At 42.0% G+C, this 15,327-nt stretch overlaps 1 protein-coding gene across 2 annotated transcripts in view; it reads left to right on the top strand.

The window, feature by feature from the left end:
- The window catches only part of SLC39A4 (solute carrier family 39 member 4), a 24,588-nt gene extending 10,538 nt beyond the window's left edge, over window positions 1-14,050 (top strand). For both annotated transcript variants that reach the window (XM_072410579.1, XM_072410578.1), the window contains 11 exons: window positions 1,401-1,634; window positions 2,903-3,086; window positions 4,510-4,724; window positions 7,281-7,452; window positions 7,872-8,044; window positions 9,117-9,266; window positions 10,160-10,267; window positions 11,925-11,976; window positions 13,099-13,251; window positions 13,536-13,723; window positions 13,804-14,050. In XM_072410579.1, coding sequence (XP_072266680.1) covers window positions 1,401-1,634; window positions 2,903-3,086; window positions 4,510-4,724; window positions 7,281-7,452; window positions 7,872-8,044; window positions 9,117-9,266; window positions 10,160-10,267; window positions 11,925-11,976; window positions 13,099-13,251; window positions 13,536-13,723; window positions 13,804-13,932 — 1,758 coding nt within the window. In that variant the 3' untranslated portion in view covers window positions 13,933-14,050. The remainder of the gene's footprint in view (window positions 1-1,400; window positions 1,635-2,902; window positions 3,087-4,509; window positions 4,725-7,280; window positions 7,453-7,871; window positions 8,045-9,116; window positions 9,267-10,159; window positions 10,268-11,924; window positions 11,977-13,098; window positions 13,252-13,535; window positions 13,724-13,803) is intronic.
- The last annotated feature ends 1,277 nt before the right edge of the window (window positions 14,051-15,327 follow it).

Here is a 15,327-nt window from a genome sequence, read left to right as displayed (position 1 = left end):
CTAGATCTGCAGTCTGACCATCTCCTGTACAATGTCTGCAGTCTCTGACCATCTCCTGTACAATGTCTGCAGTCTCTGACCATCTCCAGTACAATGTCTGCAGTCTCTGACCATCTCCAGTACAATGTCTGCAGTCTCTGACCATCTCCAGTACAATGTCTGCAGTCTCTGACCATCTCCTATACTATGTCTGCAGTCTCTGACCCTCTTGAGTAGCATGCTTCCAGTCTCTGAGCGTCTCCTGTAGTATGTCTGCAGTCTCTAACCATCTCTTGTAGTATTTCTTCAGTCTCTGACCACCTTTTATAGTATGTCTGAAATCACTGAGCATCTTCTGAATTACGTCTATAGTCTCTGGCCATCTCCTGTGGCATGCTTGCAGTCTCTGACCGTCTCTTGTAGTGCGCCTGCAGTTCATTACTGTCTCCTGTAGTATGCCTGACCATTTGCCTATTGCAGTATTTGATGGACTAAATTTTATTACGGACCCTTTGTTGATGTCAGGGGCCAAACGCAAGGCCGCCTATAATTATATCGATTGATCCCTGTTAGACTCGACAATTACCCCACCAATGAGAGTCTAGAAAAAATAACTTCTGATAATTCCTACTTTATCCTAATGAAATATAGGTAATATAGCAAATATCAGCATTTCTATTGCAGCACTTCCATTATTATTCACCAGGACCTCAGGACACTGTATATAAGAAGGCTTTATTAAAGCCGAACCAGTAAAACCCAACTCATCCCAACAAAAGTTCTACTGACCCAAACACCTTCCAACCCATTCACCTGGCAATCCCATCAACCCACCTCCATTCTATCTAACACCCCATTAGCACCCTGTCCACCCAACTAATCAGCAACACCCCTATCCAATGAAAACTTCCATCAACTCCGCCTGACAAAATCAGAAAAAATTTGAATAAACGTAGAAAATCAGTCAGTCAATCTCACTCTTAGTGCATGGTTTGTGTGTACGTCTCGCTCTCACTATGAAGCCTTTCTCTCTCTCGAACACGGGGTCTGTGTGAGTCTCTCATTCTCATATTATTATTATTATTATTATTATTAAACAGGATTTATATAGCGCCAACATATTACGCAGCGCTGTACATTAATCATATAGGGCCTAATTTAATAAAGCTCTCCAAGGCTTTCATTAGTGAAGCTGGGTGATCCAGCAAACCAAGAATGGATCTGGTCCAGGATTGAAAACATTGGCTAACAAATAGCTGGATCACCCAGCTTCAAGCTGTCCAGTCTTGGAAAGCTTTTTTAAATCAGGCCCATAGTATGGAGTCCCTCTCTCAATATGGATTGGTGGTTTGGTTTTAATGGGGAAATGACATTTATGTTATAGTCCATTAAAGTACATTTTTTTCTATCTCTCCATAAAGTGTCTGACACCAGAAATTCTCTTCTCTGTGGCAAATGTCTCCTCCGAATCACAACTGGATGCCCAAGGATTCTCCGCTGTATCTGGAGGTTTGTTGTATTACATTGGGGACCCTCATGGATTCTGCGAAAGTGAAGGGAAATGGGTGACCAGCGTTCTGAACACAGACAGGCGGGCAGAGGAAGAGACCCTACGTTTATTATCATTCATACTGCCTCACTATAAGGCCCAGGAGGTAAGTGAACACACGGCCCTGCTACTATTGGGGGGTAGAAAGTTACTTATTCTTTATAGATGGTGGGTGGGCAGGACATATTGGTAGAGCTGGGTTGATGATTGGTACATCCTTATTGGTCTTCACACAGCAACACATTCTATGTCCTTGTAATTTCTAATAAACAGGATATATATATAGCACCAACATATTACGCAGTGCTGTACAATAAATAGTGTTTCAAATGACAGACAGATACAGAGGGTGACACAGGAGGAGAGGACCCTGCCCCAAAAAAGCTTACAATCTAGGAGGTGGAGGAAGTATCACACAATGGGAGGGGGATATGGAATGGTGGGTGAATAGTGAGGGTTTAGGAGACAGAAGAAGACAGGTAGGTGAGGTTGAAGTATCGGGTTTTGAGTTCTCCTTTATATGAGCAGAAAGTAAGAGCAAGCCAAATAGGACGAGGAGACCATTCCAGAGAGTTGGGGCAGCTCTAGAAAAGTCTTGGAGCTGTGCGTGTAATGAGGTTATGAGTAAGGAAGTTATTAGTAGGTCATTGGAGGAGTGAAGAGAGTGGCTAGGGGAGTATTTTTCTATCAGGTCAGAAAGGTAAGTCGGACATAAACTGTGGAGGGATTTGAAGGCAAAGCACAGGAGCTTGAATTTGATTCTAAGGTGAAACGGAAGCCAATGAAGAGAACTACAAAGAGATGCAACAGAAGAGGAAAGGTGGAATGGGCTGTGTATGGGTTAGGTAGGTGGGAAGGCTGTGTATGGGGTAGGTAGGTGGGAAGGCTGTGTATAAGCTGGGTAGGTGGGAAGGCTGTGTATTGGTAGGTAGGTGGGAAGGCTGTGTATGGGGAAGGTAGGTGGGAAGGCTGTGTATGGGGTAGGTAGGTGGAAAGGCTGTGTATGGGGTAGGTAGGTGGGAAGGCTGTGTATGGGGTTGGTAGGTGGGAAGGATGGATGAGTCTGGCTGCAGCATTCATAATACAATGTAGAGGTGAGAGTCGGGTTAGGAGAATACCAGAGGGGCGGGGGTTACATGAGTGGTATTTATGTAATGACAAGGTGGCCAGAAAACAATGGTGGCATCCAATTGAAACACTCTAGGATATTCAGTTAATACTTAAAATTTGTATGTTACCAGTCTGGATAATGATGGGCAAATTGTGTATCACACTGCCATCTGCCTTCTGGCATACACCTGAATCATTTCTGTATATTAAAGTAGTGATGGAGCTGATTGGTCCAATTACACACAATCTTTATTTTCATTACAGCTTAAAAATTGCCTTAATGCTAACGATATCCTGAACATGACCTCTGACCCTAATCACGTAAGCACAGAAATCATGGAAGCCGTTGTCAGCGTAGTTTTGGAGGGGACATGTATGACTCTCCTGCCTCCTGCAAAATACTTTCTACAATATATCTACAAGCAAAACCAGACCCTCAGTGTGGAAGGTAAGAGTAAAGAAAACCTGCTCAGAATGATAGAACTGCTCTTCTGATGTTTTAGAATATCCTAACTTTGTATCAATTGCCCTATTAGGGTTTAGCAGTGCACACTCTTGTCCATGTTCCGGCACAGCTTTTTTCTACATGGGGAACGCTTGAAATGACTTTCAGAGAACTCCTGACAATAACCACAATATCCACAGCTCCTACAGTGTTGGTTGTCCACTTCCCAATGCCTATTGCTAGCCATTGGGAAGAATGTCACCCTAAAGGTGCGTACACACTTCCAATTTTTATCGTTCCACAGATGTTGGACGAACGAGGAAAGTCACTGGAAACGAACGACCGGACCGACGGATCGGATTGGACGACGATCGTTGAACATCGTTCGTGTGTACGGTCGTTCGTTGATCGTCCATGTTCAGAGCATGCGTGATGAACGAACGTCCGTTCACTTTCCTGTCGTGCACATAGTTCCTCTATCGCTCAAACGATCGTATCTATTGTGTGTACAATATCTACGAACGATCGTGTCGTTAACTCTATGTGCAGGATCGGTGCTATACGATCGTTCATATATATCGTGCATGAACGTTCGTCGTTCGTTTTCCAACGATAATAATTGGAAGTGTGTACGTAGCTTTACAGATAGCCAAAAAGATCATTGGTGTCAGATGTAACTAAACTGAAAGGTACAAATTGATCATTGCTCAAAGAACCCCTAGGGACCTTTGGAGAAACCCCTAGGCTTGCACAGAACCCTGGTTGAGAAACATTGTTCTGGCAGCTTGAATCAAACCAAAGTCTATGATGGTTTTATTAACATTAGGAGCATAATTTCTTTATTTTATTAATAATCCAGGCATCGGCCATGAAAGATGGAATTGTGATGATGTGACAAGAAGTATTCAAAGCACCTTCTCCGACAAGTACAGTAATATGAATAGTGATAAATATTTGTAGCAGCCCTGGAGATCTACAGATCAAAGCCTCTACATTGACTCTCTCAATCTCTTGCTGATTTTGGTTCAGGTAGAACCACTAAATGTACACAGTGGTCCTGATTTAATAAAGCTGTCCAAGGCTGGAGAGGATGTACTTTCATCAGTGAAGCTGAGTGATACAGCAAACCTCGATTGGATCTCGTCCAGGATTCAAAACATTGTTAACAAATAGGAAATGACTTTTAATGTTTGAGATAACAATATGGAGTGAAGACAGCACTGGATTTCTGGGTGTTGTATAATTTTTTCCTTTAGTGAAAAGATATAAGAAAACATGGTAATCATATATTTACCAGATCAAGAAAGAGCAAATAGGGGAAGCTCATTGTTGGGGTTTACAAAATCTTCAAAGAAATAAAATAAAGAAAGGGAAAACTGGGAAAGGTCTTATTTATATTCTCATACATGTATTCTCTTTCTTTTAGCACTTACCTCTCTTATGACTAAGATAAACCTGGTCAGCCAAGATGACCATGGCCATGAAGATGGTGACCATGACCATGAACATGATGACCATCATGACCACCATGACCATGAAGAGAATAACCATACAGATCATGACCACCATGATCATGACCATTCAAGGAGGAGGCGCAGCCTAGATAAGACCGTAACCGCTCCTGTGACCCACTGGGATGAGGTGATCTTCTGTTATATAATATACAATGAATGTAATAGGGTCACAACTATGCACTACAGTTGAAGTACTGTCTTTTATAGTTACTGATGTGGCAGGACACTGTTGAAAGCGTTAAAGAGAACCTGTACTGATAAAGTTAACAGGAATGCAATTGCTGACTTACTCCTAAAGTTTTTACTTTCCTAACTTTTTCTTGCTTATATATTTACTAACTTATTACCCAGGACAAGAACACATGTGACAATATATTTTGTCTTGTTAGCTGGAGATAATAAAAAGGTTTAGGAGATTTGGAAGCCAGGAAAACATCATGATTCATAGATAGTCTCCCTCTACCAGAATTACAACCAAGAGAAAATATGTGTCATAGAGAGTCCTCCATCTGTACCAAGTTCCCTCAACTCCTCCCCAACCCCCAGAACTCTCCTTCTACCAATATCACAGCCAGGAGAACATTGTGGTCAACGAAGAGTCCTACATTTGTACCAACTCCTCTTATCCCTCACCCAGGACTTTTTTCAACTACCAAAACGATCCATAGGTAGTCTCCTATCTGTTTAAATTCTTTTCACTTGCACAAAGCACTCTCCTACAAATATTACAATGAGGAGAAAATCACATTCCATAGATTCTTACATATTTACTAAGTCCTTCTATCTCCCATCCAGACGTTTCTTTCTACTAGTAATACAGCCAGGAGACTATAATGATCCATAAAGTCCTATGTCTGTATTATTCTTCCAATACCCCAACCAGAATTCTCCTTCTATCAATATAAAAGTCTGGAGAATATAACATCTGGAGAAAATAACATTAACAATCCATATAGAGTCTTACATTTGTGTCATGTTCTTTCATCCCCTACCCAGAAATCATCTACCAATGTTATAGCCCGGAGAACATAATGATCCATAAGGAGTCCTTCTTCTATACTATATTTCATCCCCTACCCAGAACAGTTCATCTGTCAACATTACAACCAGAACACAGTGATCCGTAGAGTGCATTCCTTTAGTAATAAGTATTCTCACTCCGAACTCTCTACCAGTATTACAGCCAGGAGAATATAATGATCCATAGAGCTCTATGTCTGTAATATTCCTCCTATACCTCACCCAGAGTTCTTCTATCAATATAATAGTCTGGAGAAAAGGGATTCCATAGAGAGTCCCACATCTGCAGCATGTTCTCTTATCTCCTCTCTCTCTATCAATATAACAGTCAGGAGAACATAATGATCCATAATCCTACATTTGAGCCCTGTTCTCTCATCCCTCATCCAACTCGCCATCACCCAGAACTCAACTACCAATATTATAACCTGGAGAACATGACCCATAAAAAGTACCCCTTCTATACTAAATCTCTTCCCCAACCCAGAATTCTTCATCTACCAACATTACAACCAGAACACAGGGAACTATAGAAACTTCTTCTGTAATAAGTATTCTCACCTAGAACTCTCTGTCTACCAGTATTACAGCCAGGAGAACATATTGGTCCATACATTCCTATGTCTATTTTAATCCTCCCATACCCCATCCAGAATTCTGCTTTCATCATTATAAGAGTCTGGAAAAAATAACATTCAATAGAAAGTCCTACATCTGCACCATGTCCTTTCATTTCCAACTCCCTCCATCAATATAACAGTCGGGAGAGCATAATGATCCATAGAGAGTCCAACATCTGTGCCTCACCCAGAATTCTTCATCTACTTTGTATCTACACTTTAATGTACTTACCATATTTATAACATCTATATATAGCATTGAGGATAACATAATGATCCATAGAGAATCCTACATATGTGCCATGGCCTCTAAACCCTCACTCAGAACTCTTCATCTACCAGTATTATAGTCTGGAAAACCCAATGATCCCAGTATTATAGCCTGGAGAACCCTAACCCAGAATTCTTTATCTAACAATATTACAGACTGGGGAACCTAATGATCCATAAAGAGTCCTCCATCTGTACTTATTCTCTTCTCCTAACCAGATCCCTTCATTTGCCAATATTACAACCAGAACATAGTGATCGATAGAAAGCTTTGCTTCTCTAATACATTTTACTAACCAAAACTCTCCCACAATCATGAAAATATAATGATCCATAGAGAAGAAATTGTAAATTCAAGTGTTAAAATGAGTTTAGTTCATGTAACAAAGTGAATTCACTCTGCAATCATCATCACCTGCAAGGGATTATTTACTTATATATAGATTTAAATCTTATTGCATCTGAATATTTAATCAGCAAAATTTCACACCATTTACTAAGGCAATGCGTTGGCTGGAAGTGAGAAGCCTAGATTTTCCATATAAAAGGTTTTGTCTCCCTCTGCAGGAAAGGCAGCTGTACTGTGCTGCTGACTAGGTCAGCGCCATGTAGCGTTCAACAAAGTGCAATCTATTTGAACTGAATGTTCATTGACTTTGCTAAGATTTTAACTCAGCAGGTCTGTAGATGCAGATAGACCTTGTCTGTGTCTTTTGCAATTCTTGTAAATCTGGAAGCGCATTGACAGTATTTATGAATCTATCTCTCCCCAGACATGTTTCAGTCCTCATGAGATCTTTGATATCTTTGGGGTGGATGAGACGAGGGGGATCAGTCCAGAGGAGTTTCCAGACATTAGCACCAGCCTAATCCAACAGCAACTTACTGGACTCTGCCCGAAGATTCACCAACATGATACTAGTGATGGACTGAGCATTGCCGAAAGTGAGTGACCATGCCAATTCCTGGGCACATCAGCATTTGCACCACAGAAGCTTACACTTTATTGCACTTACCATACTTGCACATATTTAAAAACACCAATATATAGTTTTTTCTGCCATTTTCTGCAGTGCTGTACATAGAAAACTGAGCCAATTACATCAGTCTTTGTACAGAAGAGCTTACACTTTATTGCCCCCCCCGCTATTATTATACATTTATATAGCTCTGACATATACTGCAGTGCTGAACCGAGCTTATACCTAACTAGAACCAAAGTAAATGGTCTGTCAGTTATCCTGTTGCTGGTGTGACATCATTGCAATAGAGTGTTGCAGAATTAGGGAACTATAAAAATATATTCTTTGTCATAGTTTAAGCTCCCTGAAAATGTTCTGATTTTCTCATTCCTTCTCACACAGGGTATATTTATGCCAGTATTGCCACGTTGGTTGTTTGTCTGTGTGCTATCTTTGGCATCGTCATCATTCTCTGCACCACCTGTACGAGCATCTATCAGTATGTTATCCAGTTCTTCGTCAGCCTGGCCGTTGGATCCCTGACTGGAGATGCCATTCTTCATCTAATCCCACAGGTAAAAATATTCATTCTCCTATTGCTGTTCTGTTTGTCAGGGAGCTTGGGGGTCTCAGGTGAGGGGTCCGGAACCTGGGCTGCTATATGGGCAATATGGTACCCTAAGGATGGGAAGACACAGTGCTCATCAGGATCCAAGGAGGGAAACAGACAGATTTACTCCATGCTGCTACAAAATCCAGTTCTTCCTTTCTTTGGGTTTCCACATGAGGACAATTGGTAATTAGTAAATAAAGAAATGGGAGTTGTTTGTGTCTGCAAAAAAATAAAAATGTATTCTGTGTCAGGTGCAGTATAACAAATCCAGCTCCATGAGACATGGTGTCACCAATTTGCTGTGGGGTAACTCAAGTGTTCTGCATGGAGCCCTGACCTCAACCCTACTGATGTCTTCTCATCCAACAACTGTACCTGGACCTTAAAAATAGGCACAAATTCCCATAGACACCTTCCAAAATCTTGTGGAAGCCAGAAGAATGAAAGATGTTATAGGCTCAGATGAGGACCAATCTCATAAGGACATGGTCTCAACAGTTGGGTGTAGAGGAACTCGAGTGTCCTGCAAAAAGCCTTGACCCCAACCCCACCTTTGCAATAGATTGGAATGGTGAGCCGGATCTTCTCATCCAACATCAGCACTTTACTTGACTTGGCTAATGGCCAGCAATTCCCACTGATACCCCCAAAACATGTGGAAAGCCTTCCCAGGAGGCAGCTATTGGTGGGGTCAGCTCCATAATATGGGTATGGGTTTTGACTGGGTTGTTCAACAAGCTTATACAGATACACACAAAAATTAGCCATATATTGTTTCATATGAATAGCTAATTCTGCAGAATTGCAAAAACACATATTAATACGCAATACAAGTGCAAACCACAAACACAAAAACACATCATAGCGTCTTGTGGAAAATGAACAAGCTTCTGTCTATTTACACATTGCAAAATGTATTGCTATAATCTTTTATATATGGCAGCATATAAACCACATGATGGCTCTAATCCAATCATATGGGCTGATTATTACATGGGTGAGCTCATTGATTACCACCGTTCATCTCTTTGCAGTTCCTGGGGTTGCACAGCCATGCAGATGGTCATGCTGAGCATGCAGCAGACGAGGACCGCTCACACATCTGGAAGCTGCTGGCGGTCCTGGGGGGTCTCTATGCCTTTTTTTTGCTGGAAAAGTTCTTCAGTATTCTGATGGAAGAGAAGGTAAGTTTCAGCTCAGAATGTAAAATCCTCACTTTCCTCCTGTTCATCCAAGTGAAATGATTATATAGTATGGCCCAGCAGGACCCCAACACTCTGCTCCCTTCTATGTATGAATTTAGCTTCCTCTTGGGAGGCAGTATATACTGCTCCCAATGGTCCTGATTTATAAAAGCTCTCCAAGACTGAAGAGGAGACATTTTCATTAGTAAAGCTGAGAGATCCAGCAAACCTGGAATTCATTTTTAAAAAAGTCATTTGCTATTTGTTAGCAAATGTTTTCAATCCTGGACCAGATACATTCCGGGTTTGCTGGATCACCCAGTTTCACTGGTAAAAGTGTATCCTCTCCACCCTTGGACTCACTCCTTGGGAACGATCCATACATATTCTGCTTGTGTATGACATTTAGTTTTCTCTTTAGGGCAATACATTTAGCTTCTCCCAATGTATGAAATTACTGCTCTAGGGAATAGGCGGGGGGGTACATACAGCTCCTCATCCTGTGTGAAGTTTAAATCCCTCCTCAAGGGTAGTACATTCAGACCTTACCCATGTATGTTTGTCTCTTTTCCTGGGGGCAGTACATAAGTTTATGTCCATGTCTGAAGTTTACCTTCCTCCTCGGGGGCAGTACAGAAGCTCCTCTATGAAGTTTAGCTGTCTCCCTGGGGGCAGGCCATACAGCTTCCCCCAATGTATAAAGTGTCTGTATTTTTGTACCGGCAACCAATCAGGTTTTTTTACTTCCTGTACTTTAAACATGGTAAAAATAATGAAATATCATTATCAGTTTACTACACAGAAAAACTATTTTGATTAAACATTACCAGTATCCCCTCCAAATAAATACTGATTTCAGAAAAAGGTAATTTCCTGATACTGTCTATATACAGGGTGAAGAGGAGGAGCACAAAGGCCACTGTGACCACGGCATGTCCCTGCAGAATTACCACCAGGAGCGGAAGAGAAAAAAGCAACAAACTACATCACAGGCAGATCTGGTATGAAATACATATAGTGTTAATCAGACTAATGAAAGTCATCCCAGCTAGACTTCAATCAGTACCCAGAATACTCCCCATCTATTGGTCCTCAGCCCCCCATTACTCACCATCTACTCCGGCATAGTACACTGATACCCAACATCAACTTCTCCACAATTACTCCCCATCTACTCCTTTTCAATACACTGATCTCTACCCCTTTTTAATACCCTAGTTACTCCCAAACCCACTATTTCTCAATATTCCAATCATTTCCAATTCTGCTTCTCCTCAATATCCAGATCCAGATATCACCCCGATCACACTGTCTATTCTTTCACAATACCCTAATCATACCCCATCTGCACCTCCACAATACCCATGATGTTGTTGTTATGCTATCTAAGCTCTCCAAGTACCTTGGTTATATTTCATCTCCTCTGTGTCAGTCCCCTGGTTACTCTCAGCTCCCACAACACAATTATTACTCTCTGTCTGCTGTGTCTTAGTACTGATTGACTTTTAGCCCTCTGGTTACTCTCAGTGTAAGCTTTCATGGTACTCTGATAACTTCCAACCTAAGCTCCCTAAGTACCCTTTCTGCTCTATTTCTGATCTGTATCAGTACCCGGATTACACTCCATCCCTTCTCTGTTCTCTACGATCATTATGCTGTTGGCTGTGAGTATAGATATGCTGTGACTTCAGCCTAGCAATACCAGCAGCCTAGCTGCCTAGCAATGGTAAAAGTCAACAACTAAGATACAATAATAGATCCCTTAGATATCTCCAGATACAACTGAGAAATGCCTCATCCCCAAGAAAAGGAGCAAAAATGAAAACCTTTTAAACCGATTAGGTAAGTAAGAACAAGTAGGGAGTTCCTGGCATCAGTATGTTAAAAGCACAGTTTTTATTTCAACATTACAAACATCCTAACAAAATATACAAATTCAAAAAAAAATAAAAAAACATTCTTTTTAAATTAGTTACCAGATACTTGTATGTATTATTCTGCTATCTACCCATTGAAGAAGTGGATTTATCTGCGAAATGCGTCGGGCACAAAAATATTTTTGATAGCATTCGTCAACTGTATCATGTGTTATGTTATTGTGACCCTACTATGCCTTTTTGTTGACATTTTTATGATTTTGTTTTTTTTTGTGTTTTTAACATACCAATGCCAGAAACTCCCTACTTGTTCCTACTTACCTGGTCGGCTAAGAAGGTTTTCATTTTTGATGGTAAAAGTCTACATAACCAGTGTTGTCTGACTGTACAATAAAATTATACTCAATGGTGTCCATTCACTTACTGTAGAAGTTATAACTGCCATTACTAATATCTTTCATGACCATTTCCTCACCAAAACATTCAGTTCACAAACAAAATACTGATCAGGTGTAAAAATGTTTATTGGTATAACATTACAAATCTGTTATTTCTCACTGATGTATTTTATTCATCTGCAATGGCTTTGAGTGCTGCTCACATAATGGACCTGATAGATCCTCACTGGTAATGTTAGTCTGAAATAATAATATACAGCAATGGTTACCCCACAAAATCAACATTATCATGTGACTACCTGCAGAAAAAGTGATAGAAAATAGAATTATGATTATTATGCAGGAATGTGAATATCATGACAGCAAAACCTTTACTATTTCAGGTGAACTCTGACATTGAGCTGGAGAAGCATGCAAGACCCATAAAAAGCCGTGGTAAGTAAATGCAGAGACTTATATCTCTATATCTTTGTGTTTCTGTACTCTATGGGCCTGATTTATAAAAGCTCCCCAAGGCTGGAGAGGATACACTTTTATCAGTAAAACTGGGTGATCCAGCAAACCTGGAATGGATCTGACTCTGACCGCTGTGCATCACCAGCATAATGATTGTAGAGTACAGAGAAGGGATGGAGTGTAATCCGGGTACTGATACAGATCAGAAATAGAGCAGAAAGGGTACTTAAGCTGCGTACACACAGTACACACAGAAAATCTGGCGTGTATACAGTCGGTGTCGTCCATCGTCCGAACGACCTCCTGGCGGATCCACGAACGATGAATGACGACCGATCCTAATGCAAGGGAAGGGGGAGAGCGCGCAGCAGGGTGCCGCTCCGTCGCTCTCCCCCTCCCCTCTCCATAGAGCAGAACGGTGCTGTATGTACAGCATCGTTCATGCATCGTGTAGCCCTTTGTCGTTGGAAAGGATCGTGAAAGATCCTTTCCAACGACAAAAATTGCACGTGTGTACGCAGCTTTAGGGAGCTTAGGTTGGAAGTTATCAGAGTATCATGAAAGCCATAGAACACTGAGCCAGTCCCATCAATCTTTGTACAGTGAAGCTGACACTCCAATGTCCCCCCACAGTCATATACTAATAATATACATTTATATAGCTCTGACATATACCCCAGTCCTGTACAGAGAACACTGAGCCAGTCCCATCAGTATCAGTAAAGAGGAGCTGACACTCTAATGTCCCCCCCACAGTCACATACTATTAATATACATTTATATAGCTCTGACATATACCACAGTGCTGTACAGAGAACACTGAGCCAGTCCCATCAGTCTGTACAGAGGAGCTGACACTCTAATGCACTGAGCCAGTCCCATCAGTCTCTGTACAGAGGAGCTGACACTCTAATGTCCCCCCACAGTCACACACTAATATTATATATTTATATAGCTCTGACAAATACCGCAGTGTTGTACAGAGATCACTGAGCCAGTCCCTTTAGTCTCTGTACAGAGGAGCAGGCATATATATAAATAGTACAAATTCTATTTCTATGTACATCACATTGTGCATGACTGACTGATGATATTTTGCAGAGCTGCGGATGATCCCTTATATGATCACCATCGGGGACGCCATACATAATTTTGCAGATGGTCTCGCTATGGGAGCCGCATTTTCACGTTCCTGGAAAGTGGGACTGGCCACATCACTGGCCGTGTTATGTCATGAACTGCCGCATGAGCTGGGTAAGTCCTGATCTGCATTATAATAGGGAAATATTTGGCCCCAACAGGCCAATGGGGTCAGCCCTTCATTCCTAATTCAGGGTGGGAACTGACCAATGGGGAACTGCTCCTCCTAGTCTTGGGGTACAAAGTTCTTCCTTTTCCGGGCATCACTTACAAATGGGGTCTGCTTTCCTTCTTGAGGTTGTCACATCCAGAAGGCTGGGGGTCTGCTATTACAAAACCCCTACAGATGGGGTTCAGGATCTCCTATTCCTCCCATTTTTATGCTTTTGTCTCTGCAGGTGATTTTGCAGCTCTGCTACATGCGGGTCTTACGGTGCGCATGGCGCTGATCCTGAACTTTGGTAGTGCACTGACGGCTTTCATTGGTTTGTACATCGCTCTGTCGGTAGCGGCAGATGAAGCCATCCAGCAGTGGATATTCACAGTGGCCACGGGTCTCTTCCTGTACGTGGCCCTGGTAGACATGGTAAGAACGAGCTGACAATTCAGAAACATCCTGTACTGCACTATGTTGGCCCCTAACTAAGTCCTCCTCTTCTCTTCCAGCTTCCAGCTATGATGAACGTGAAGGACCGCCGGCCATGGCTCCTCTTTCTTCTCCAAAATCTGGGGCTCCTCTTGGGCTGGGCCATCCTTCTGCTGCTGTCCATTTATGAAGAGAATATCGCCCTATGAGGAGCCTCCTCCATCATGACTGGCTGCTTGTACATTCACCTAGTTGGACTTTGTATGAACCTTGTATGAGATCTGCCCGGGATCATTGTGGACATATGTCAATGTCCTGATGGAGGTGACCCAATATTACATGAACACGGGTCCTTGGATCCTGACACCAGACAACACATAAAGGTCAATAATACATGAACACGAGTCCTTGGATCCTGACATGAGACAACATGTGATGGTTAATAATACATGAACACGGGTCCTTGGATCTGGCACAGGACAACCAATGTGATGGTCAATATAACATGAACACGGGTCCTTGGATCCTGACACCAGACAACATGTGAGGGTCAATTTTACATGAACACGGGTCCTTGGATCCTGACATGAGACAGCATGTGATGGTTAATAATACATGAACTCGGGTCCTTGGATCCTGACACAAGACAACACATGATGGCCAATAAGACATGAACACAGGTTTTTGGACCTTGACATGAGACAACCATGGTCAACATTGCAAGAGCAAATATCTTCCATCCTGACATGAGAAAACACACACAGACGATAGTCAATAATGCAAAAAAGAAAAACAGGTCTCCCGAGCCCAACATGGCAAAACACTTACATGTATAATGGTCAATACATGAACACAGGACGACAAGAAAACACACGTGATGGAATAGACATTGTGGGATTGGAGAGAGTGCAGAGAAGGAAAACCCCACCCTATTCCATCCCATAGTCCTCTATCCTCACCTAATTGTACACCCCACTTCCCATAATCCTGTATAATATAAATCCCAGATCCTTTGCCCCCCCGGCTGTACACCCCACCCCTCTATACCCTATTCCACCCCATAATCCTCTGATCTTCTCACCCAGCTGTACACCCTACTTCCCATAATCCTCCATCCTTACCCAACCAACTGTACACTCCACCCTCCATACCCTGCCCAATTCTCTTTTTCCCATAATCCTCTTCACCCAACTGTACGACCCACCCTCCATACCCCACCCAATTCCATCCCATAATCCTCTATTCTTCTCACCCCACTTCCATTAAACCTCTATCCTCACCCAACTGTACACCCATACATCCCACTCTCCATACCCCACCCTATTCTCTATTTCTCATAATCCTCTCTTCTTCTCTCTCAACTGTACATCCAATCCTGTACATCCCATATTCCTCACCCAACTGTACACCCATACACCCCACCTTCTATACCCCATCCCTTACATCCACATTCTGTTCTCAACTCTAATAAACCCGTCCTTTTCACCCATCTGTACATCCACCCTACATACCCTGCCTTATTCTATATTTCCCATAATCCTCTATTTTTCTCACCCAGTTGGTTACCCAACTCTGCTTTTCATAATACTCTTTGCTCACCCAAC

Source organism: Pyxicephalus adspersus, chromosome 5 (assembly GCF_032062135.1).
Source record: "Pyxicephalus adspersus chromosome 5, UCB_Pads_2.0, whole genome shotgun sequence".
Classification (NCBI taxonomy): domain Eukaryota; kingdom Metazoa; phylum Chordata; class Amphibia; order Anura; family Pyxicephalidae; genus Pyxicephalus; species Pyxicephalus adspersus.
This window is presented reverse-complemented; position numbering and strand designations above follow the sequence as displayed.